This window comes from Leucoraja erinacea, chromosome 33 (genome assembly GCF_028641065.1).
Source record: "Leucoraja erinacea ecotype New England chromosome 33, Leri_hhj_1, whole genome shotgun sequence".
Lineage (NCBI taxonomy): Eukaryota > Metazoa > Chordata > Chondrichthyes > Rajiformes > Rajidae > Leucoraja > Leucoraja erinaceus.
In genome coordinates, this window is record NC_073409.1 from 13,147,045 (window position 1) to 13,173,466 (window position 26,422).

The 26,422-nt window shown below is 46.1% G+C and overlaps 1 protein-coding gene across 1 annotated transcript in view; it reads right to left on the reverse strand.

Annotated features, from left to right (window-relative positions):
• Positions 1-2,748: 2,748 nt before the first annotated feature.
• LOC129712722 (A disintegrin and metalloproteinase with thrombospondin motifs 7-like) overlaps positions 2,749-26,422 on the reverse strand; it is a 112,117-nt gene continuing 88,443 nt past the window's right edge. Inside the window, 3 exon segments of the mRNA XM_055661387.1 lie at positions 2,749-4,431; positions 24,068-24,227; positions 25,237-25,383. Of these exon segments, the coding sequence (XP_055517362.1) occupies positions 4,274-4,431; positions 24,068-24,227; positions 25,237-25,383 (465 nt within the window). The 3' untranslated portion in view covers positions 2,749-4,273.

A 26,422-nucleotide genomic window follows, 5' to 3' on the forward strand; every position in this document is an offset into this window, starting at 1 on the left:
TCTGTTTTTCAATTACCCTACTCTGGGGTAGAGACTCTGTGCGTTTATCCAATCTATTCCTCTCATGATTTTGTACACTTCTATAAAATCACCCCTCATCTTCTTGCGATCCAAGAATAAGAGTCCTAGCCTGCTCAAGCTCTCCCGATGGCTCAGGGCCCTTGGTTCCTGGCAACATCCTCGTAAATCTTCTCTGCACCTTTTCCAGCTTGCAAGGTTGTGAGTGCTGTAATGTAAGAACTGCAGAAGATGACTTGTAATACAGCAGATCCCATCCAAAGAAATGTGATAACGAATAGATAATCTGTACAATTGAAGATCATAAAAACCGCTGAAAATCTGTGACATAGGAACAGAAAGCGCTGAGAATTCTCCGAGGGTCAGCCTGTATCTGTGGAGAGTAAAACTGTATTGTCTTAATGCATTTCGTTGTCTTAATGCATTTCGTTGTCTCTGTACTGTACACTGACAATGACAATTAAAATTGAATCTGATCTGAATCTGTATTCATATTTCAGGTTCATGACGTTCCATCAGAACCTGTTGTAATTGGGATAAAGATCGACACCGGGAATCATTCTCCATCTTTAGTCCAAGTCCCAAGGAGTATTTTCACGTCCTCAGCTTAATGCAACATCTGAAAGGTTCAATCAGCACCGCCCCTCCACTCAGTATTCCCCCTCTGACACTGTAACACTCACTCAGTGCCCAGGGCATTCTCACACAGCTCTCATGTCTAGACTGTGGTACTCATGAAATCTGGTATTTGCAGCCAGCACTGTGAGCATTCATATTTCTGCAAAACAAATTATTATTTTTTGTTTCTTAAAAAATTTTAGGAAAATGTTTTAGTAATTTTCATGAAATCCCTCTCTCTGTTCTTTCACTTATTTGATCACACTCCAGAACGTGAGAGGAGAAATTTAACTGGATCGGGTTCATTTCCTTGTTGAAACATTTACCAAATGTCAAGCTTTCTTGATGTTGTGCCAGATATTCCTGAAAGCTTCTCCTGAAGTCGGCACGGTTTCCGTCTCAGGGGCTGATCAGGGAAATGCAGAGGCAGAGCAGATTGCATCGCCATTGCTCAGTAAGCAGGCGGTGCATGTGGAAAGCCCTCATAAATGGTCCCTTAAGAGCTGTGTCAGTGTGAACACGATCGCTTTTCCAGCAGTGGATGTGTAAAGACTCAAATGTTTGCCTGTGCGGGGCGTTTTGGGATTGCAAACTTTCCCTTGCTCCCAATACAGCAAACCCTCGCAGCCTCCTGCCATTTAAATCCCTCTGCAGCTTCACCCTAGGTATCTCCGTAACCCCCTCCAGGTCTCTGTGCTCTTCCACCCCTGGCCTTCTGATTAAGAAGGAACTGCAGATGCTGGAAAATCGAAGGTACACAAAAATGCTGGAGAAACTCAGCGGGTGCAGCAGCATCTATGGAGCGAAGGAAATAGGCAACGTTTCGGGCCGAAACCCTTCTTCAGACTGAGCTCCATAGATGCTGCTGCACCCGCTGAGTTTCTCCAGCATTTTTGTCTACCCTGGCCTTCTGATCATCCCTCAATGTGATAACATCGCCGTTGGCAACCCTGGCCCCAGTTGCTGAGGTCTCAAGCTCAGAAACTTCCCCTCCACCCCTCACTAACTCTTTTCCACACATTTTGATATTCTTTAAAGCGTGTCACTTTGTACAAACCTCTCGTCACCTGCCCTGGTGTCTCTGCAGCCAATCTCAGTTTTATCCAAATATCTTCCAGTGAAGTGCATTGAAACATTTTATTAAAATAAGAGTACTAGGCAAATGCGAGATGTTGGCATTTTCTTGCAGCAGTAGAGGAATTCAATGGGGGAGGCAAGAATAGAGATTCTGTAACTGGTATTTGATTGCAAAACAAAGAGGCAAAGTGCAAGAGGGTCTGGCAGCATCTCTGGAGAACATTGATAGGTGTCATTTTGGAACAGGACACTTCTTCATTTTAAAGATAGACGCAATACTCAACGGGTCAGGTAGCATTTCTGGAGAAAATGGATAGATGACGTTTCAGGTCGGGACCCTTCATGTCACCATATGCTGCCTCACCCGCTGAGTTACTCCAGCATTTTGTGTACATCTTTGGTATAAACCGGCATCTGCAGTTCCTTTTTATTACCCTTCTTCATTTTAATTTGTAAATGCGGTGGCTAAACAGCTAAAGGAGAATTCAGTGAAACTGTGCCAACAATTTTACAAAAGGATTAAAATTCCACATTTGTGAATCTTTTGAGGACCTTCCAGCAAAAACGTAACATCCATCCACTGGGTCTGTGAGCCAATGACTCTAAATCAATGGGTTCAACATCAGTAACACTCATTTATACAGTGCCATTGTGGTGGTAAAAACACACAGGCGAGTGCCCACTGAAGGAACCTGTCTCTATGAAGTTTGCATGTTCTTCCTCTGATCTTGGGTGCTCCAGTTTCAAAGCCGTTTGATTTGGTGGGTTAATTGTCTACAGGGTTAAATTGGGTAGTAAAATCTGGGAGGCATTGAGGGGCAAGTAGGGGGAATAAAATGGGATTAACGTAGGTAGAAGCTCGATGGTTAGCTTCTTCCACTAGTGAATGACTTGAAGACTACAGCTGACCAACAAAGGCACAAGAGCAATAAGAAATGGAAGATGGCCAGTGATAGCCACATCGAAGGAGACAATAAAAATCACTGTTACTAAATCCTGAGGCACAAAATCAATCTGCGACAATTACGCTAAAGATTTTGATAAAACAAGTTTAATAAAAGAACTGTAAACATGTAAAAGTTGCCTGAACACTGAACCCAACAGCCTGACTTAACATGCAAACTACAGGCAGGTCTCTGGACTACTCCTGGGACACAGCAAGACGGATACAAGATCTCTTGCCTGGCGAGAATTCAAATGGAACATCGGTGAGGCATGGATGAAGTTGGAGAGGCTTCATGCTTGTCCTGGTTAAATGAGGGGAACAGAGCTAGATAATGAACTTTGTTCCACTTTATTTTGCATTTTAGATTTAGCATCAGGTATTTTCAGATTAGGTACAGCTGAGGTCAGAGGGAGAGGCAAATATGTTTCCCACTCTTTCTCCCTCAGGCAGTGCAGTGGCCCAGGTTCAATCTTGACCTCGGGTGCTGTCTGTTAGGAGTTTGCACGTTCTCCGTGTCGCTGCACAGATTCCCCCAGGGTGCCCTGGTTTCCTCCAACCTGTGCTAGTTGGTTGAGTTGGCCACTGTAAATTGCACCCCCTCGTGCAGTTAGATTGCAGAAGAATCACGGGAATGTTGGTGGGGATGTGTGGGTGAAGCAGCTGTATACTAGAGGGACAAAAAAATAAGGAGGGAAAGGAATTGAAGAGATTATTCTGCTGCCATGGATTAGACAGCCTCCATTTGTGTTGTTTGTTAAACTCAAGGCTGGAAAATTTAAGGACGTAATGCACACAAAAGATTGAATGTTGTCTCAGGGAAGTATGCACTAGAGACCCAAATGCCATCAACAGCTGTTGTTCATGACCCTCGTTGCAATAAGACAGAGTATTTGCTTCTGTGGTAACATACTCCCACAAATACATGACTCAGTTCAGAGATCAGTGTGGCCTGTGCCCTGCTGCGTTCGATATAAGTTGTGTAACGCTTCTTAAGTACTAGCACCACAGCTCCGTTTCCGGAATAATGCATGTTATTCAGAATGATACATGCTCAACTAAAACTTCTTAAAAGTTGAAAATAAAATAGGTTTTTATATTTTAAAAAAATTGTTCAAGTATGAAAAGTTTCTGTGCTGTCCGGCAACACCAGGGATGGGTTACAGGACACTTGTCAGATATGGAGCCCCAGGACACTCCTTCATTAACTCTCCGTCGCCGCGACACTTTCAGGGGAGGGCTGAGGTTGCGGGATCCAATGGCGAAGGTGTCATTCTTCAAACGACAAAGCACCAATTTTACTTGAAAGGACAACACGTAACTATAGCAACCACGGGTCTCGGGCCCAGTCCTGCAACCCCAACCCTGTAAATCGTGGCAGCAATCAACAGCTGGGGTTGTTGTCCTGTCAAATGGTCGCATAAACAAGAATACTGAAAGAAAGTCTCTCTCATTTATATCTATACATAAATATTTAAAAAACTTCAGATTTTCTTACACATCTTTCTTTTTTTTCTCCTGAATTGCTTCTGTGCTTTTCAGTCCCTGTAATACCTTCTCCCCATAGTTATTTTCTTAAAAAGTCTCTTGCTTTCTGCATTGCACCCCCTTGGATGCTCATCTCCGTGAGATGCGCTCATCACCACGGTCTCTTGGTCCATGTCGTTGGCACGTTCGGCAACACTGTGCCCGGACGGTGTGAAGGTAACATCGGTCCAACAGCTTCAGGGTCTGGCAGAAGGTGAAGGTCAGCCGATCTCGCTCGCAGACGTAGCCTGGGTGGGGAAGAGTGCGGGTAAAAGTCACCTGTTAGTGAAAAGTAATCGACTTTCTGTCCCCTCTCCCTCTCTGAATCTCCCGCTCTGAGGTACAGTTTCATTGATAGCTCCCATGGTTGCTGGCCCATCCAGCAAGAGCGGAACTCGCTATCAAAACGTGGAGGGGACGGGGGACACAATTTTTTTGGCGGCCCCGCGCGCATGCGCACACTCACACACGCGCGAGGCTTCGGAGGCTCAACCCAGCGCTAAAAACGGAGATTTTAAAATCGGGATCCCAAAAAACTTGGGGGGGGGATATCCCCCACCTCTCAAAACATGGGGGGGACGTGTCCCCCCCTGGCCCCCCCGGGGTTTCCGCCCCTGCCATCCAGTGTTGTGATACTTGGAGAACATTGTTCAAGGTCGGCCCTGGCCGGCCCACCCCGAATCCTGGAGACCGCCTGTAGAGGGGGGGGTCACCGAGCCCAGCCTCTGCTCAACAGGAGGGTGATGAATGGAATACCAGTGGGCGAACCGGCTGTAGGAGGCAGTGCTGTGCACCTTGATGGTGGATTTGCCACTGGAGGCCCAGCAACAGACTGGGGTTTGGCTGGACCGGGCGCCTCTCCAAGAGGCCTAGCACGTGGACTGGACACAGCCTGCAGCGGCACAGAGCGGTGGAGGACACCAACGGCCATTCTTGGCTAGACTGACCCTCCAACACTGCCAGGAAAACAGGCCTTCATCATTGTTAGGTTAAGAACTCTACAACTATAACAACTGGGACTTGAAAATGGCGCCATATCCGGCGACTCTCTATACTGTTTCAGTGTACTATTACTAGAGACCTAAGATAGACACAAAAAGCTGTAGTAACTCTGAAGAAGGGTCTCAACTCGAAACGTCACCCATTCCTTCTCTCCAGAGATGCTGCCTGTCCCGCTGAGTTAATTCAGCTTTTGTCTATCTTCGGTTTAAACCAGCATCTGCAGTTCCTTCTTACACATATAGACCAACTGTATCTGAGATGCTTATCTAAGATGGATCTAAGATGGATCTAAGTGCTTGTGAATAGTGATACTTTTATGGAACTGCATACAAAAATGAATCTCACTGGACCTCGCTGTGACAAATAAAGTAGAATTGAATACCAGTGAATACCATTGAAGGGTTTTGACAGAGTACAGAACTGTTTCTGCTGATTAGAGGGCTGTTCATGTGCTAATAATCAGTGTATATTCCTGTTCTTAAAACTCTCCAGGCAACATCTGTTCTCACATCTGCTCTGCCCAAACCAGACAAACGTAAAACTGTATAAAACTTTACAAGTGGATGGAGCATACCTATTATACCTTGTGTCCAGCTGAGGCTGAGCAGGTAGCTCTCTTCCTGTGTGTTAACCGCTTCAAGCTAGACACAGGGGTGCAGCAGGTAGTGATGCCTCTTCACAGTTCCAGTGACCCAGGTTCAATCCTGATCTCCAGTGCTGCCTATGTCTGTCTGCCATAGATTTGTAGAGTTACAGTCAAAGAGTCTTAGGGCATGGAAACAGGCCCTTCTGCCCAATGTGTCCATGCCAAGCGAGATGCCCATCTAAGCTTGTCCCATTTGCCCGCATTTGGCCCATATCCCTCTAAACCTTTCCTAACCATGTTCTTCTCCAATTATCTTTAAAATGTTGCTATACCTGCCTCAACTGCCTCCACCCTCTGAATGAAATACTTACCACTATTAAATCATTCCCCTTTCCTACAGCCCAACACGTCCATGCTGACCAAGATGCCAACCTGAGCCAATGCCTGCATGTGGCTTGAATCCCTCTACACTCTACAAATCCCTCTACAAATGCTCTTAAACATTGTAATTTCATTCACCTCTACAGGTTCCTCTTGTCCCTGACTGTATAAGGAACTACAGTTCCTGTGACTGTATAAATGGATACTGGTTTTCTCCCACATCCCAAAGAAGTGCGGGTTGTTAGGGCAATCGTATGGATGAGTGCAGTTGCAACTAAAGAACTCGACACCAGAGTGTTGTGGATATTGCCCAGTCCATCCCACAAACCGGTCTTAGATAGGTTGGTGAAATTTTCTTTGGAGCGTAGGAGTCTGAGGGGTGACCTTAGTGGAGATTGACCTTGTTGAGGTGTACAACATCATGAGGGGCATGGATAAAGTGAAGGCTTGTAGTCTTTTTCCCACAATAGAGGATTCTAAAATTAGGGGGGAATAGGCTTATTGTGAGAGGGGAGATGTTTGAGGGAGCTCAGGGGCAAACTTTTGAAAAGGTTTGTCCATATTTCACTCTCCATGAAAGTGGGCCTCATATTTCTCTTGAATTTCTTCCTGGCTCCTTGTTCACATCTCACCTACTAGTGGACGAACCTTTGCTCCATCCACCCTGTCCAACCTTTCATAATCTCAAATAATTCTCCCAGTTCACCCACCAGTCCTCCCTTCACCAGAGAGAAGCCCCGGCCTGTTCAAAGTAGCACGGGAAGGGGAGCAAGATCAAGAGGGTATATTTGTTGTGTGTTCCGGACAGCGTTTCATGTCTTTTTTTGTAAACCAGCATCTGCAGTTCCTTGCATCCATATTGACCAGTCAACTGGACAAACTGATGTGACCAGCAAGGGACTTCTCAGGGATCAATAAGGATGACTAATGATCACCCAACAAGTACCTTTTATTGGGCACCAAGTACATGGAATTGTTCAGTCAAATACTCTACTCTTGTTGGATGAGAGCAACTCCAACAACTCAAGATACTCACAACAGGACAGGCAGCATCTCTGGAGAGAAGGAATGGGTGACATTTCGGGTGGAGACCCTTCTTCAGAGTGTCTTATCGTCGGTTTAAACCTTGTGTTCCTTTGCTACACAACTCAAGATACTCATCATGGCCCAGGACAACACAGCCAGACATTCACACCCTGTCCACTGGTCTAAATGCTCACTCCCTCCACCACTAGCTCAGCATTCCTTCAGTGTGAAGCAGCCATAATATATACTGACTTTGACTGGTGATCTTACATGCAGAAGGACAAGCACAGCCAAGACATGAAAATGACCCCTAGTCACACACTAACCTGACTTGCAAATGTCATTTATTCATCCAAACTCTGCCACTCGCTGCCCAGCGAGTGGTTCAAATGGCCATGATTCTCAATTCAACGGGGAACTGCAGTGGAATAAACAAGAGCTCTAACTCAACACAGCAGCAGGACATGCTGCGCACAGCAAACGGCTTGATGATAGGAAAGGGGTGAGTTCCTGGCCCAGTGTATTGCTCTTTCACACAGAGCTTCAATCCCTTGTCAACAACTCGTTTTTTTGCTCCAGTGAACAGGAATTGTTGATTGCGTCCTGGCAGCTAAGCTGCAGGAGTGCAACGTTGCTTAGTAGGGGAACAGACAGTGGATTGAGCAAATCAGGTCAAGGTTCAGCAGTTAGTAAATCCATGTGGTGCGCTCTGCTGAATTTATAGGTACAACGCTGTTCCTGCTTAAGTGCAGTAATTAATAGGAGAGATGATAATAAACTAGTCAGGACACTGAAGTACAATGGAAACTGCGCTGCAGACCGATAAAGAGGCAGTGTTATTGATCTGAAACGCAGCAACTCTTTGGGTCCTTTTGTTCTTCCTCAGCAAAATGCTTTCTTGCTTCACGCTGAGCTATGCATCTTCTTCCACGTTACCCATAGCTCTAGGCAGTTAATTAATCTCAACTCTGGCTCCATTGCAGCATAACAGAGATGCAACTCACTTTAGGGCAGCACGGTGGCACAGCGGTAGAGTTGCTGCATTACAGCGCCAGAGACCCGGGTACAGTCCTCACTACGAGTGTTTGTCTGTACAAAGTTTGTACTTTCTCCCCGTGACCTGCGTGGGTTTTCTCTCGGATCTCCAGTTAGCTCCCACACTCCAAAGACGTGCAGGTTACTAGGCTAATTGGCTTGGTTACAGTGTAAATTGTCCCTACCGTGTGTAGGGTAGTGTTCGTGTGCAGGATCGCTGGTAGGTGCGGACCCGATGGGCCGAAGGGCTTATTTCCGCTCTGTCTCTCTAAACCATACTAAACTAAACTAAACTCACAGTGAATAACAGTCATGCCTTGAGAGTGTGACATCTTGGGTCCGAGTCCCACCCAAGAGATTCCAGGCTGATTCTCCAGTGCAGAGGTAGCCACCTTACAGGTGAGACGTTATTTGAAGGTGCCCTAATGTTAAAGATCTCATGGCAATACAGCCATTTTCACTGTCTTTTCACAGAAAATCTGACAGAAGTCATTTGGCCCATTATGACCACCCCCATTGAGATGAGACCACCCAACCACCACACAGCAGGGGCGTGAGATCACTGCAGGTCATGGCTCTCCAGGTATATATCCGTCCTTTTTCAGTGTTACAATGGTTTTTGCTCACCCACCTTTACAGATAGAGATTTTGAAAAGAGACCTCTTCAGCTCCCCTCTGGTCCTTCCACCAATTCCATTAAATCTTCCCCCCTTCCCACAGGACACAGAACAATACAGCACAGGAACGGACTGTACAGCCCACAACGTCCACGCCCAACATGATGCTCGGTTCAACTAATCTCCTCTGCCAGCATGTGATCCATATCTCTCTATTCAATCATAATCACAATAATACTGTATTAGCCAAGTGTGTTTTGCAACATATGAGGAATTTCATTTGCCAAGTCAGTCATACAAATAAAATGCAACGGAACACACAAAATACATTTTAACATAAACATCCACCACAGTGACTCCTCCACATTCCTCACTGCGATGGAAGGAGAAATTCCCTGCATATCAATGTGTCGATCCAAAAGCCTTCTAAATGCCACTATTGTACCTGACCCCACCACTACTACTAGCAGCAAATACCAGTCCCCCACCACCACAGTAAAAAACTGTCCCACACATCTTCTTCAAACTTTGCCCCTTTCACCTTAAAGCTATGCCCTCCAGTTTTAGACATTCCCACTCGGGGAAAAGATTCTGGTTGCCTACCTGTCTCTATGCTTCTCATCATTTTATATACTTCTATCATGTCTCCCCGCAGCTTCCAACATTCCAGAGAAAACAATCCTCCCAGGGGTATTAAGCCAGGTATTGAGAGAGTAAATAGAAAGGGCCTGTTTCCACGTGGGCCCTTGTGGTTTTACATACCTCAATTAAATCTGCCCCCAGCCTCTCCTTTTCCAAAGAAAACAACCTCAGCTAGTCCAAACTTTCCTCCGAGCTAGGATTCTCCAGTCTGAGACACATCCTTGCACATCTCCTCTGCTCCCTCTCCAGTGCGCTCATACACCTCTGCAGCGCTCTGTCCCATTCCACAAACTCGCTCTTCCAAAGCGGTATCAACCTTTGTATAGGAAGGAACTGCAAATGGTGGTTTACACCGAATATAGACACAAAATGCTGGAGTAAGTCAGTGGGTCAGACAGCATCTCTCCAGAAATGCTGCCGGACCCACTGAGTGACTCCAGCATTTGGTGATCATCAGCATTTGTAAAACAGGTTATCTGGTCACTGTCACATTCCTGTATAGAGGAGCTTCCTGTTTGCAAAATGGCTGCAATGTTTCCCTCATTTTACAGTGACCGCACTTTAAAGTGTTAGGGTGCGGGGAAGCAGGTGGTAGTCCTTGTTCCACAGGATCCATCACTCCAGCTGCTCAGAGGCCATGCCCAGCTGGAAGCTGTGGAGCCAGTTCCCAGCTATTTCACAGCTGACTGGTTTCCCATTGACAGGCACTGACTTGGTTCCCATGTGATTTACAATCCTCGCTAGCAGACATCTATTAACCTCAGACCTATTATCATCTGAGTCAGCATCAACAGTGTTTTGTGGGCAGCAGTTCCTCTCCTTTACTCAGTGTTGGTTGGTTGTATCCTCTCCCAGAATGCTGGCATTGCCTTTAAGATTCTCCCCCCCCCCCCCCCCCCCCCCCACTTCCTTTCCTCTTGCCAATGTGAATAGTCTCCATCTAGCCTATTATTTCAATTCAATGGCACAACTTTCTATAGACCACAGAACACGTCTCATCTTGTCCAATCTCTCCTCATACACTAACTTTGCAAACCATGGTAACATATAAAATCCAATGACAAACTCCTTTGAAGGCCAATGCATTCTGTCTGTGACACGGGGCTCTGAACAGAACAGGTCTGTTTAACTGTAGCCTTTGTTTAACTGGGGAAAACCTCACTTCCCTTTACATATCCGCGTAGGAAAATCTGAAAGGGTCCGTGGTCTTGGAAGTAAATCTCTTGCTGACCAGGGCCAAAAGCTTTGAGTTCAGCACTTGAACGAGAACGACCTTTAAATGGATGCAAGAGGGCAAGAGTCGTGTATTAGTTTGTGCATCACCAAGGGACTTCAAGGGTTCAATGGAGTCTGACTCTTGGTGATTTTTCTATGTGAAATAGTTATTACGAAAATGACCAGAGATGGGGAGCAGATGTTTGTTTCATCAACCCAGTGGAGACTTGGGATTAGGCAACCAGATACGGTGCGATTACTCATTGGGACGCACAGGCTTGAAAAGGAACTACAAAGTAATTGAGGCGTGTGCCTTATATTTACGTGACCCCTTCTCAGATAATTGCAATTATGCTAAACAACTTATTACCATGCAAACACTGGCTGTAGGATTGGAGAAGCGTGCCCTTTGCTGCCCTCTGGTCAATGATTCGCCCCCCTCCTCCCCCCCCAGAAGGGTTCCAGCACACAGCTGGCTATTGAGGGAGCATTGAGCATCCACAAGTGGAGGCCCCTGCAGCTGGATAACTTACTGGGGCCAAGAGGTACAATTCATCTCCAGATGCAAGGATTTTCGCAGCGAAACTAAGGCCTGATCAAAGTCTAACTCTTCCGAGCTCTGTTAGTGTGTCGTGCTACTGAAGAAGGGTGTCCTGTGTGGAGGTGGGGAGTGCAGAAGGCGATGGAGGTGGTGTGTGGAGGTGGGGAGTGGGGGGAGGGGAGGTGGTGGTGCGGTGAGTGGAGGTGGGGAGTGGGGGGGGGGAGGTGTGGTGGTGGGTGTGTGTGGGGAGTGTGGGAGGGGGGGGGAGGGGGGGGGGGGGGGGAGGGGGGGTGGTGGTGGGGTGTGTGGTGGGGAGTGGGGGGAGGGGATGGTGGTGGTGAGGGGGTGTGGTGGTGGGGAGTGGGGGGAAGGGAGGGGATGGTGGTGGTGGGGTGTGTGGAGGTGGGGAGTGGGGGAAGGGGGGTGGTGGTGGGGGGTGTGGAGGTGGGGGGAGTGGGGGAAAGGGGGAGAGGTGGGGGAGTGGGGGGAGGGGATGGAGGGGTGGGGGGTGTGGAGGTGGGGAGTGGGGGGAGGGGGAGATGGTGGGTGGGAGTGGTGGGGGGAGTGGGGGGAGGGGATGGTGGTGTGGGGGGGTGAGTGGCGGTGGGGAGTGGTGGGGAGGGGGGATGGGGGATGGGGGGGGGGGGGGGGGGGTGGTGGTGGTAGGTGCAGGGAAGACTGTGGGGATTGGTGGTTTGAAGGTGGTGTTTTTGGGGAGCCTAGTGGTGGCTTTGTAGTGGAGTTGGGAGAGGGGACTATCGATGGAGATGTGGAGAGGGGATGGTGGTGGGATACAGGATGGTCGGTGGGGTTGGTGGTAGGTTTGGGGAAGGAGTTGGTGGTGGAGTTTGGGGCGGATTTGTTGGGGGGGTTCTGGGGGTTCAGGGGGTATGTGGTGTGGGGATAAGGGAGTGTGTGGTGGGGGATGGGGAGGGATTGGGCGAGGGGACTGTGGTGGTGGAGTTGATGGAGATGGGTTTGGGTAAGGAGTTGATGAGGGGTTTGGGGGGGATTTGTTGGGGGGGTTTGTGATGGGGTTCAGGGGGGTTTGGGGAGGGGTTGCTGGTGGGGCTTCAGAATTAGTTTCCTGCTTTAACTGAGCCTGTTCTGGAGATCCCAGCAACTGACCTCTGGACTTCAACCACTCACCCTGATACATTTTGTTGTGGCTCTGATATTGTTTCAACCCACAGAAGGAAAGAAACCGAGGACAGCCTCTCCCCAAGTTCTCCTCTCATGCCCCAGTGGTTACTCACTGCTGGACCTTGTTTCCAACATCTCCTGGTGATTGACCACCAATTGATTTGACCATAGTGCTGGATATTTGGAGCACATAGGTAGGAGTGGGTATGTGGGTGGGGCTATCTGGCTGGTTGAAAGCTTTGCTGGAGGAGCACATCTGCACCTGGCTGGACTTCAAACGGATGCAGATGAATGGAGTTGCCGGTGCGTAGCGGTCTTTACACATGATGAGTGTCAAATCCCAGAACAAGGCGATCTCGTTGAATCTGGGAGCCGTTTGCCTTCTCCACACAGCACCTTTGGCCTTGTTACTATCATCACCTTTCTATTCCCCATCCATCTTAGCCGGATGCCACCTATCACTTCCCAGCTGCCACACCTCTTTTTAAATTTTTTAGAGATACAGCGTGGAAACAGGACCTACGGCAACCGAGTCCACGCCATCAATCACCCGTACACTAGTTTTAAGTCCTACACAATAGTGGCAATTTACAGAAATCAATTAACCTACAAACTCATTCTGCGTAGGAAGGAGTCTGAAGAAGGGTCTCCACACCTGAAACGTCACCAGTCCCTTCTCTCCAGAGATGCTGCCTGACCCGCTGAGTTATTCCAGTATTTAGTGTCTATCTTCAGTACAAATTCTTTCCGCCAGTTATCTCCACTCCGCAGTGTGAAGAAGGCTCCTGACTCAAAGTGTCTTCTGTCCATTTCCTCCCACAGATGCTCCCTGACCCACTGAGTTCCTCCAGCAATTTTTTATTTATTTTTTGCTTCAGTTGACAAGGCCAGCTTATTTTTCCTCCTTCTCTCCTCTCAGCGTTTACCATAAATAAACAACGTCATTCTGGGGTCACAGTGGCCAAACAACAAACCCAGAAATTAAAACTAAAGTCATTTTCTAATCATTTGTGCTGGCCGTTTTCCAGCTTTCCTTCCAACGCAGTTTCCAACTCAATTACTCAACTGTTTCACGTAATCCAAAGTAATCCTCCTCCCCCAGCTCCAATGTGACCAAGAGCTCTTGTGCAATAATCTAGTTCTCAAAGTTTTGGACAGCACAGTCTGATCTCTGTGGACACAAAATGCTGGAGTGACTCAGCAGGACAGGCAGCATCTCTGGAGAGAGGGAATGGGTGACGTTTCGGGTCGAGACCCTTCTTCAGACTGATTAAGTCACGACCCGAAACGTCACCCAGAGATGTTGCCTGTCCCGCTGCGTTACTCCAGCATTTTGTGTCTATCTTCCTCTCTCACTACAGTCTGATCTTTGTTCTCATTGTCTCTCCAGCCAACTTCCATAGACATTCATATCCACTCAAGAAATCAACGATGAACCTAATTCTCCCTTATTCAAACTGGAAATAACCCTTTCCCTCCCATTCCTTATTATGCATCATCCCTCCTAAACAATGCGTAGCTGTCATTACCATTATTTGGTGTCTGTTCCTGTGACCATTTACATCATGCACTAACTTTGTTGGAAGCTTATTTCTTGTTTAAAGAAGGGTCTCAACCCGAAACGTCACCTATCCATGTTCTCCCGAGATGCTGCCTGACCCACTGAGTTACTCCAGCACTTTGTGTCTTTGTTTGTAACGTCAACATTAATTTTCTTGTGTTCATGAACTTGATCATATAATACATTTATCTGTGAATGTACACATTGAACATTACTCAGTGTAACATGTACTGAGATGAGGGGTGGGGGAGGAATGGGAAAAGTTCAGGATGATCACTAACAGGGCACATAGTTGGTCCTTGCAACTGTGTGCAATGTTGACACAGAAGCATTCTTTGGAAATAGACACAAAAAGCTGGAGTAACCCAGCGGGTCAGGCAGCATCTTTGGAGAAAATGAACAGGTGATGTTTCATGTCGAAACCCTTCATCAGACTGAGAGTCAGGGAGGAATGGGAAGGTACAGGACAAAGCAGAGCCTGCATCGATGACTTCAGGAAAGGTGGAGCCCACAATGGTTCATTGTTGGCTGGGGAAGGGGCGATAACAAAGGAATGCAAACGGTGAAATTAGCAAGGGGACTAAGGTGGTGGAGGAATGGAGAGAGAGGGAATGCAAGGGTTACGAAGTTAGAGAAATCAATATTGATGCCGCTGGGTTGTGGTTCTTTGGAAACTGGGAATAATTCATACCAACGTTTCTTTCGGATGATTAGACGTCCACTGTGGACTAAGACGCACATATAATGTGGATTATTTTAACCTATTTCATCATTGGATCAATCCGACTGCCCATTTTTGGGGGAAGTGAGCCCCTGATTCAATCTCATCCATTCCCATTCAGATGTCGTAGCTTAATGGGCACACTGTAATCTTTGAACAAATAAACTCACAGGATCAAACGGCCTTCTCCTGTGGTGCGGTTCTTTGTAAGTCAACATATTTGAATGAGAAATATATATACAATTTATATAGATATGTACACACACACACAAATATAAAGTGTCAGAAGATAGGGTTTTCACAAACAAACCTTTGATTAATGTTTAAAGAGCTACCAGGCATACAGTAAATACTTATGTTCTCATTGGATCCCTTGCTGTTCAATGATTAACTGATCCTCACTGGAGTCGATCAAGGTTACTGTTGTAAATTACATGGTTGAGTCATAGAACTGAACAAATACAGCAGCCAATTACATATTTAATGTTTATGTTATCATTACCGAGCCAAACTGGTGCAAGACACATGTGCTGGCAACTAAGACACAGCAATACTGTCACATGACAGATCTCAACACTTCATCTCAGCACATTTCATTATTCCACCACTGGCATTCTTCCTAAATTCCTCAATGCCAGGATTCAAACAACAACTTTCTTTTTATATAGCACTATTAATGTAGCAACTATCCTCATTGCCTCATAGAACTGATTATCAGTCGAACATTATTAAAAAAGACACAAAGTGCTGGAGTAACTCAGCATCTCTGGTGAACAGACTTTTACAATGGACGTCCAGTCCCTTTATACTTCTATTCCCCACCAGGACGGTCTCAAGCCCCTTTGGTTCCTCCTTGAACAGGGACACAATCAATTCCCCACTATTAACACTCTCCCCCGCTTGGCGGAACTTGTCCTGACCCGCAATGACTTCCTTTTTGACCTCTCCAACACCAGCATCAGCAGTTCTATGTATCAACATCGAACAAACTTTTGCAGCAAGTACAGTGATCGATATTAGATAAGAGATATGTTTTAAAGAACACTTTAACATGAGGGGAAGAAGGTGGAGGTGACTAGATTTAGCAAGCGAGTTCTGAAGTTTGGAGCATTAGGAGCTGAAGGCACAGCTACTAACTGTACATTAAATGAAGCCAGGAATGGTCAAGGGGCAAAAATAGGAAGAGCACTGTAGGGCTGGAAGTGTTAGAATGAAGGTGCATAGGGACAGTGGAGGGATTGGAATGAGAAATATAAACATGAGGAGCAGGCATTATAGAAATATAGAAAATAGATGCAGGAGTAGGGCATTTGGCCCTTCGAGCCAGCAACACCATTCAATATGATCATGGCTGATCATCCAAAATCAGTACCCCGTTCCTGCTTTCTCCCATATTCCTTGATTCCGCTCTATCTAACTCTCTCTTGAAAACATCCACTGCCTTCCACAGATTCACAACTCCGGGTGAAAAAGGTTTTCCTCATCTCAGTCCTAAATGGTCTACCCCTTATTCTAAAACAGTGACCCCTGGTTTTGGACTCCCCCAACATCGGGAACATTTTTCCTGCATCTAGCCTGTCCAATCCCTTAGGGTTTTTATATGTTTCCATAAGATCCCACCTCATCCTTCTAAATTCTAAATTTGTTCGTCAATGAGTAACAGGTGTTGAGATGTGGGAAGTGGACTTTAGCTGAGCTCAAATGGAAGGTGGAAGGAACAGATTAGGCAATGGGACGGCGTGGTTGAAGATCCAATCAGCAAGTAACTAATACGTTAGCATATCAGACTCCTTCGAGCATTCGGATTAATTTCTTCCCAAAGGTTTAAATATGATAACATCCAACAATATAGAAAAATATAATTCCCTCAATTGAATGAAGTGAGCTGCAAATTGTGACAATATCTTTCACCTACAGTTTCACTGGCAACTCAGTTCAACTATTACATGGCCTGTTATTCACAGGAAACATTTCAATTAAGAGACTGAACTGTCTGTAATTACTTGACAACTAAGAACACAGCCCAACTCCCTTTTGGGTACACCCTGTTTAATGTTTTAAGAAAGACTCGCATTTCTATAACCAAAATTATGCCTCACATGTTCATGTTGGAATCTTTTACCAAGATTCAATGCGTGAATGGAATTTTGGTTTTGAGGCTATTTTGAAAATGGCATCTCTGGAATTGCAACACTCCCTAGGTACTGTACTGTGAGCCAAGCTTGTATGTGTAGGTCACTTTTACGGGAAGTAACCTCACAAACATCTGACTGAGAGGCAGGAATACTAATGTGGAACACTATTGAAACCCTGGGAGCAGCCTGGATGGGAACAGAGATAATGCAGAACGTGTACGAAAGAACTGCAAATGTTGGTTTAAAGCGAAGATAGACACAAAATGCTGGAGTAAGTCAGCATATCTGCAGAGAAGGAATGGTTGACGTTTCAGAAGAAGGATCTCCACCCGAAAAGTCACCCATTCCTTATAACCATATAACAATTACAGCACGGAAACAGGCCATCGCGGCCCTTCTATGGTTATAAGGAATGGGTGACTTTTCGGGTGGAGACCCTTCTTCCAAAACGTCAACCATTCCTTCTCCCCTGAGATGCTGTCTGCCCCCGCTGAGTTACTCCAGCATTTAGTGTCTATAATGCAGTGTGTCGTGTGGACACGGTTGAGGATAATGAGCTAATAATTAGTTTAGGGTAATGGGTCTCCTTGATCTAATGAAGTAAATGTTATTGGCAGCTAATGGGGGTTGTTGTTTGGCTGGGTATCTGTGAATGAGGATAAAACAGTGACTCTGTTGGAAGTTCCAGCAGCAAATTAATGAACTCTCTCTTTTTAACGCAGAACTATGTCTGGAGGGAATCCATCTGATTATCTCAGTGCATTTTAGATGGAACAGTTTGTGGACAAAGGGAGACGAGGGGACGAATACAGCACAGTCGGAGTGAAGCAAAACTTTTAAATGCTCTCTCCTTTAGGTCTGATTTCATCACTTTCTGCCTCAGTTCAGCATTCTGCACTTATTACCCGAGAACTTAATGCAGGCGGCACAGTTTACAGAGCTGCTGCCTGACAACTCCAACGAGTTGGACTTAATCCTGACCCCTGATGCTGTCTGTGTGGAGTTTGCATGCTCTCCCGCGACTGGTGGGTTGCCAGCGGTGCTCCAGTTTCCTCCTACATTCCAATGAAGTGTGAGTGAATGGGTGAATTGACGACTCTAAGTTGTCCCTAGTACCTAAATGTTTGGTAGAATCTAGAGGGAGTTGGTGGGCATGTGTGGAGAAAGAAATTGGGATTAATCTAGCAATGATATGGGTGGATGTTTAGTGGTTGGCGCGGACTTGGGATGAAGATCTTATTTCCATGCCGCAATGTTCCATGACTCAGAAAACCCCTTGTTGATGTTGAAGCTCACAGTGCTGGCTACATGCTCTCAAATGTCAGCTTCTGGGAATCCTAGAATCTCATTATTATGCTCTCCTCATTTTTGAGCCTCTTTCGAATCACATACTCAGGATGAAAACATTCTAATCTTCTGGAAACAACTACTATGTGACATGAATCTTTAACATTTCTTTGTCTTTAGTCTGAACTGAGACCCAGCCTCTTGATGCAAATGATTCCACGGGACCATTTCAAAGAAGGGTGCCGCTGGTCCTCCCCAATATTCCTGCGCATTTTGATCCCTCAATTATCTTCAGTAAAATGGATTAGTTTTAGTCATGACTAAAATTGTCAGAGAAGATCGGGTTTCATTTCCTGATGGTGCCCACACTGCACAACACATGTGGGTTTTCAATTGCAATGTAACAACGATTAAACTCAAGTTCTGCACCTCAGATGGAGAACTGGCAGCAGCAATGACTGCCTCGCCAACAGTCTGTCTGTCCCTTCCTTCTTTGTTTTTTTTTTTAGTACGTGTTAATTGTATGTTTTAGTGTTCTTTAGCTTGTTTTATATGGGGGGGTTGGGGAAAACTTTATTTAATCTCTTACCTCGACAGGGATGCGATTTCTTTCCGTATCGTATCTCCGTCCTCACTGCGGCCTATCATCGAGAAGCTGGCGGCTTCTGCTGGGGAACGACTTTGGGAGCCCCAACCACGGGAGCCTGCGGACTTCGGGAGCACAAAGCCGCAACCGCCCCAACACGGGGGCTTGGATCGCCGGCTGCGGGAGCTTCGATCGCCCCGACTGCGGATGGTCCGACAGCCCCGAACGCGGGAGAATAAAGAGGAAGAAGATGGACTTTATTGCCTTCCATCATGGTGAGGAATCTGAGGAATCCGCTGTGGTGGATGTTTAAAGTAACTTTTATGTAGTTGTGTGTCTTGTTGCTTTTATTTAGTATGGCTGTGTGGTAATTGGAGTTTCACGGTACCTTAATTGGTTCATGTGACAATAAACTGACCTTTGAACTGAAATGCCTCCAGAATCTGCTGTTCAGCAGTATCCTCAAAAAAACAAAAATATTTCTTGCTGCTGGGATTTGCTGAATCCTTAAGCACCATATGGGTTCAGGGCACAGTGCACTCCTTATCGCAGGGTTATGCTGACATTGAGTAGTTGATATGTTCCTGTTTTGCAACATACTGTAGCCAATGCATGCTGCTATTTTTAACATGAACCAATTTGTCATATTACCATTAAAGCGGAATTACAGTGGTGTAGTTGCTCCTTCCCCACTGCTATTGAAATGATCCTTCCGTAAGCTGGAGTGTAGTCCTGATCTCCCAAATTATCTCATTGCAAACCTTGCAGTTGTTTTAATCTGTGCTCTCTCTGTAACTGTAATGCTATAACACTGTCACACTACTGTATAGTCTGCCCGCTGGTATTATTCTCTTTGCTCTACCTGTTGTACTTGTGCAGGTGTCTGCTCCACTGCAAAATCTCCTCAAGGTATATCTGGTGTCAGTGGCGAAACGGCCAGGGTGTCAGCTTGCCCGATGGCAAGTGGGCCCCTGATGAAGTGGGCCCCCTTTATCTCCTGGCAACCAATATTTTTAGACCCAGTCCGACACTGTCTACTGTAGATTGGTTATTGCATGTGAACTAATCATAGTAGAAATAGCATCACTAACCCCACCTTACTGTATGCTTTATACTAACACTCACTTCCTACACTAGGCAGTCGTGGAAGCGGTAACAATGAACTAACAACTAACAACCTGCTGTACCACTACTATGTGTACAGATTAAAGATGACTTTGAACTCCAGACTGTGTAATCTATTTTATTTACACCTACTCCAACCAGAGTTCTGACTCCCTCTCCCCTGACTCTCAGTCTGAAGAAAAGGTCTCGATCCGACACGTCACGTATTTATTCCCTCCAGAGTTGCTGCCTGTCCCACTGAGTTACTCCAGCATTCTGTATCTATCTTTGGTGTCGTACTTGTGTAGGGTTTGATTGAACCCAAGTACAGTATGATTTGACTGGATAGCAAGCAAACAACATATTTCACTATATCTCAGTAAAAGTGACAAAAATAAACCAATACCAATACATTAATTCAAATCATGAAACCAAGGTAGGTCCGTTTTTGTCTCAAATAAAACACAAAGCGCTAGAGTAACTCAGCAGGCCAGGCAGCATCTGCGGAGGATATGGATAGCTGATGTTTCAGATTGGGACCCTTCTTCAGTCTGTGTTCTATTCAACATTCCAGCACCTGCAGTTTCTTGTGTCTCTGTCTCAACTCTGGTCTCTCGGGCTGCTTTGCCTCCGAGTAAGGAGACCCCTGTTGGCAATGAACCTTTCACCAGCTCTATGCTGTCACCATGCTCCACACCACACACACATGAAGGGCGTGGCATTCCCCTCCCCGGGAGTGTGTACACTTGGAGGAGGTTGGGTGGGAATTGCAGCCGAGAATTGGAGGTTCCTGACAGCTAACAAAGTACATTAGATCGAGCCAAATTTGGATAGGATTACAAGCAAATTCAGATTACATACCAGTGATAATTTTGAGCTTCCAACATAATTTTTTAAGATTTGAATCTTCTATTATGCCTTGCAAGTAATTATGTATACAATTATATACTTTTTACAATGGATTTATTGACTGGAGATATTTACTAGATTCATTATATCTGGCAAATGTTTCTTTATGGGTTACTTGTTTCATGAATACTGAATTTTAGTATTTCTGGATGATGAATATTTATATTAAGGATCTGCTACTGTGCATTTATTATCCTTTACAGAGTACAGTGTTTATATATTCTGTTGTGCTGCTGCAAGTAAGAATTTCATTGTTCTGTCTAGAACAAATGACAATAAAACACTCTTGACAATTGACCTGGCTTCACCAGTCTCGTGTACAAATTTACTGCCGTGTTCCCATTTTGGACAGTGATTACAGTTTCAAAGGACAGTACTGGCCATCAACAGCCTTGGGAAGACTGGGGGTGAAAGGTACCAGAAGAGAGGAGGAGTGTACATGCAGACATCATCACATGCAAAGTAACATTAGCAAATTTGCAGATGACACAACACTGGGGTGGCAGTGTGAACTGTGAGGAGGATGCCATGAGAATGCAGGGTGATTTGGATAGGTTGAGGGAGTGGGCAGATGCATGGCAGATAAAGTTTAATGCGGATAAACGTGAGGTTATCCACTTTGGTAACAAAAACAGGAATGCAGATTACTATCTAAATGGTGTTAAGTTGGGAAAAGGGGAAGTACAACGGGATCTGGGGGTCCTTGTTCATCAGTCTATGAAAGTAAGCATGCAGGTACAGCATGCTGGCAGTGAAGAAAGCGAATGGCATGTTGGCCTTTATAACAAGAGGAGTCAAATATAGGAGCAAGGAGGTCCTTCTGCAGTTGTACAGAGCCCTAGTGAGACCACACCTGGAGTATTGTGTGCAGTTTTGGTCCCCTAATTTGAGGAAGGACATTCTTGCTATTGAGGGAGTGCAGCATAGGTTTACAAGGTTAATTCCCAGGATGGCGGGACTGTCATATGCTGAGAGAATGGAGCAACTGGGCTTGTACACTCTGGAGTTTAGAAGGATGAGAGGATATCTCATTGAAACATATAAGATTGTTAAGGGTTTGGACAGGCTAGAGGCAGGAAACATGTTCCCAATGTCGGTGGAGTCCAGAACCAGGGGCCACAGTTTAAGAATAAAGAGCAAGCCATTTAGAACGGAGACGAGGAAACACTTTTTCTCACAGAGAGTTGCGAGTGTGGAATTTTCTGCCTCAGAAGGCGGTGGAGGCGGGTTCTCTGGATGTTTTCAAGAGAGAGCTAGATAGGGCTCTTAAAAATAGCAGAGTGAGGGGATATGGGGAGAAGCCAGGAACAGGGTACTGATTGGGGATGATCAGCCATGATCACATTAAATGGCGGTGCTGGCTCGAAGGGCCAAATGGCCTACTCCTGCACCTATTGTCTATTGTCTATTGTCAGGCATCATCACACATCTAGTCTGTTGATGATGGGTCTGAAACAGGTTCCCAGCCCAGTCACGGAACGTAGCCTGCCCTTTCCCTCAGGCACAGCTGCTGCCTGACCTGCTGAGTTACTTCCAACACTTAGTGTTTTGCTTTTGAAGATTGTACCAAGTTAGTTCCTGTCCACCTCCACTCTATTCAAATCATGCATTTTTTTAAACTCCAAGTATTTATGACTTCCATCCTTCACCGCTGCCTTTCCAAGCCCACACACACTTCCCTCCATTCTGAAGTGACCAAATGTCCTGAGGCCACTCTAGACCCTGGTTGTTCTCTTTTCCATGTTGTTTTTTCTTGAACAAATTCATTTCTCTGCAGCAAGAGACTGGACAATTAGATGCTGAATCTCCGGTTATTTCAAATGGCTTTGTGTGTTTTGTTTACCTAAAAAAAGCTCGCCTGGGGTAATATTCCATCTCCCTGTCCGTTGGCATAGAGCTCTTTTCAAATATACCTCACAGTCTGATTTACAACTGGCAGCACAAGGCCTGGGGTGCTTCCTGGAATTAGTTGTGGTGGGAGCTGGTTGTCATGAGGCAGACAAAGGCTTGTTTATTTAATTCTCATTTATATATTGATTTACTAACCACAAACAATGTTCTGACGAAGGAAGAGATGAGGCAAGAAGGAATAGAGAGCAAGAGAGAGAGAGAGAGGGCAATGCTGGTTTGGGGAGGGAGAGAGAGAGAGAAAGAGAGAGAGAGAGAGAGAGAGAGAGAGAGAGAGAGGGAAAGAGAGAGAGAGAGAGAAGAGAGAGAGAGAGAGAGAGAGATAGAGACAGAGAAGCAGAGATAGACAGGCAGAGAGAGAGAGAGAGAGAGAGAGAGACGGAGAGATGGAGGCAGAAACAGAGGTGGTCTCTTTCTGATGCACATTCCACCAAAGTTCATCCTGCCCTATTAGTCTGCAATGACAGGTCCAGAATGAACATTTAAATATTTCCAAATCAGGATGGGGTGTAACTTGGATCGGCCAATGACCAGATCAATCAATATTTCTCTCTCCATAAAAATAAGATCATGTGGCATAAGTAAGGAAATACTTTGGTTAAAAAAATGCACCTATAATCAAGTGAGGGGGGCGAATGCTGAGAGATAAAATATTTTCAAACGATTACACTAAACCCACCAAACACTTATATTACACAGCAGATGGAACACAGACTTGAACTGGAATTTCATTTGAGATTCAACGTTATCAGCATGCACTGATTTTACATTTGCTGCACATTTTACAGGCAATGTGTTGACCTCTGTGTTAATACAGGTCTGGGAGTGGGAATGAGCATTTGGCCTTTTGAACAGCGGTCAGCACTGAGCAGTTGCAATATTTCGTGCCGTGTGCCCAACATCAGCTGAAACCCGGTGAGTATTTCTCTCACTTGCTCCTCGTCAGAAGGCTGGTGGTTTGAATCCCACCAGGACAACAGCATACTATAGTGTAGGCCACTGATCAAGTTGTTGGGAATGGGATTGGTGCTGCATGGATTCTTGATGTGGATTCCTCGTGGATTCCAACTCCGGTTCCAGACATCCCAGTTCGGACCAAACCCGGACTATTGGTTCCGACATTCCCTCGTGGATTCTTGCTGGTTGCCATGGACGTGGTGGGCTGAAGGCGCTACTACCTGTGCTGTATGACTCTACCACTCTTCCACTCCACCACTGATGCCTAGAGTATATGTGCTGCCAACGTCTTTCAAATGTGATGCTGATCTGCTCTTAGTGGACACAAAGGCCCCAAAGTGCAATTTTAAAGAGTAGAAAAGGGGTTCTCCCAAGATTTCTTGGGCAATGTTTTCCTATATACATTGTTTATGGGAACTTGCCATGCATAATTTGATTGGAATACAGTGACGACAATTTAAGAAGTGCTTCATTGAATGTATTGCATTGTATAAAGCTAGATCCTCACTGTATCAGGCAAGGACTCACCGTGGCGGGTGGTGTTGCACTCTTGCAGGTTACACTTCTGGGTGTTTTCTGGCCAAGGCTCGTGGTCACATCGGCTACTGTCTTCCTCCGCCTGCCCCGTCACCATGTTGATGCACTTCACCAGACGCCGCTGTATCCCTCCGCCACAGGTCGCAGTGCACTGTTGTAGGACAGAAGCAGAGATCACAGTTCAGCCGCACCCGACTGTAATTCGGACAGAAGACCCACCCGACACTCACTCTCTCACAGTCCAATGCATCTAGCTTCAGTGGGCATCATCCACAATTGTACCAAATCGCCAAAGTGATTCTGCAAGGCACCTCCCAAAACTAACGATGGATAACCTCTACCACCAAGAAGAACGATGGTAGTCAGTACATGGGAACATCCTCATCTGCAGGTTCTCCTCCAACTCTAATCCCATTCTGACTTGGAACTATAGCACTCCTTCTTTTCATCATTGCTGGGTCTAAGTTCTGGGAATCTATCACTGTACTGATGCAGCTGGTAGAGCTGCTGCCGAACAGCGCCAGGGACCCGAGTTCAACCCTGACTTTGGGTGCTGTCTGTGTGGAGTTTGCACATTCCCTTGTAACCGCATGGGTTTCCTCCGGGTGCTCTGGTTTTCTCCCACGTCCCAAAGACATGCAGGTTTACAGGTTAGAAGGATCTCGACTCGAAACATCACACATTCCTTCTCTCCAGAGATGCTGCCTGTCCCGCTGAGTTACTCCAGCATTTGGTGTCTACCTTCGGTTTAAACCAGCATCGGTAGTTCTTTCCTACACAGGTTAATTGGTCTCTGTAAATTGCCCCTGGTGTGCAGGGAATGGATGTGAAAGTGTAATAAATGACATAGAACTAGTGTGAATGGGAGGTTGATGGTCAGTGTGGACTCGGTGGGCTAAAGGGCCTGTTTCCATGCTATATCTCCATACTAAACGAAAGACTGCACCTTCTCAAGGCCAAATAGGAATTGGCCATGAATTATGGCGTTGCAGGTCATGAGCATATATCACTAATGAATCACAATTATCCACGGGATCCCTGCAGATGTACTACTGTTCACAAACTACTGAGGTGGAGAAGGGTCAGCCAGGCCTCTTGGACACCGTTGAATCTGTACCGAAAAGGTTATCTCCACGGGTGTAGAGAAGGTGTGAGCTCACCAGTCCCCAGGAGCCCTTCATCCACTTGGTACAGGGCTGGACGTTGCACTCCCTGGTGTTGTTCATGCGCAACATCTCATCACAGTGGCCAAATTCTGGGCAGATGACCAGCCTCTCCTGTACTCCTCCATCACAGGCCGCTGAGCACTGCATGAAACAGAGCAAGCCTCAAATACTGAACTGTTCATCCGTAAATATAAAAACACGAATCTTTCACTTCAACATTTTCTTCAACCTGTGTCGTAATTCAGACCTCAGAAGCCCCTCCTGCTATGGCTCAAAGACATCTCCACTCTGCTATCTGTTCCCCCCTGTTATATTATCATTTCAATTATCAGTTTAATATTCTAGAGATCTGGGCTATTGATCCGGAGACAAGAGCTCATATCTGTTGCAGAATAAAAATTAAAACGGGAACTGGTTGCCAGTAAAATAAACATGGACCATATCTCTCTTGTGTAGGAATCGTCTGCTCTGGCATGGACGTACATCCAGGGCCACTGGACTTGAGATCAATTTGAGGTGGGCAAGAGCCGTCACTAACATCATTCACTTCTCTTCACTTGCTCAACCAAGGTGACATTTGGGGTCACATGTAGCCACAATGGATCTGGCAAATCTAGATGGATTTATTCCAGGAGACTTTGTCACATGTACATGCCACTACTAAATTCCTCCCACGGCTAACTGGAACATGTATAGACCCTTGCATGCAATGTCAGTCTTTCCTTCTTTCTGGTGACTTTTCTGGATTGTTAAATCCTAATATTCAAAGGGAATCAGGCCATTAAACGTTGGTTCATGTAGGAAGTTGGCTGCAAATGTAAGGGGTGTTGGGCATATGCAGGTCAAAGACGTGTTGCTTCTGGGGCTCTGTTCTGGTGCTGAGTTTGGAGAAGTGGAAGTGGGGGCAGCAATAGTGTCCAGATGTAGGGCGGTTCGAACCTCTGCGGCGGCCCTGGGTGGGAGCCCGGTGCTGCCGTGGTTGACAATAGGGGGAGCAATGGAATTGCTGAGATGGGAAGAGGGACCACAACAACCACCTGTTCATAGAGCGAGCGGGTGAGCAGAAAGTGGGCAATGGAGATCAGGGTCTTGGGTAGTAAATCACAGGGTCAACAGATTGGCCGATCAGGTTGGAGGTCAAGGTATGGTGAAGAACTGATGGCCCCAGCAAGCCCAGGGC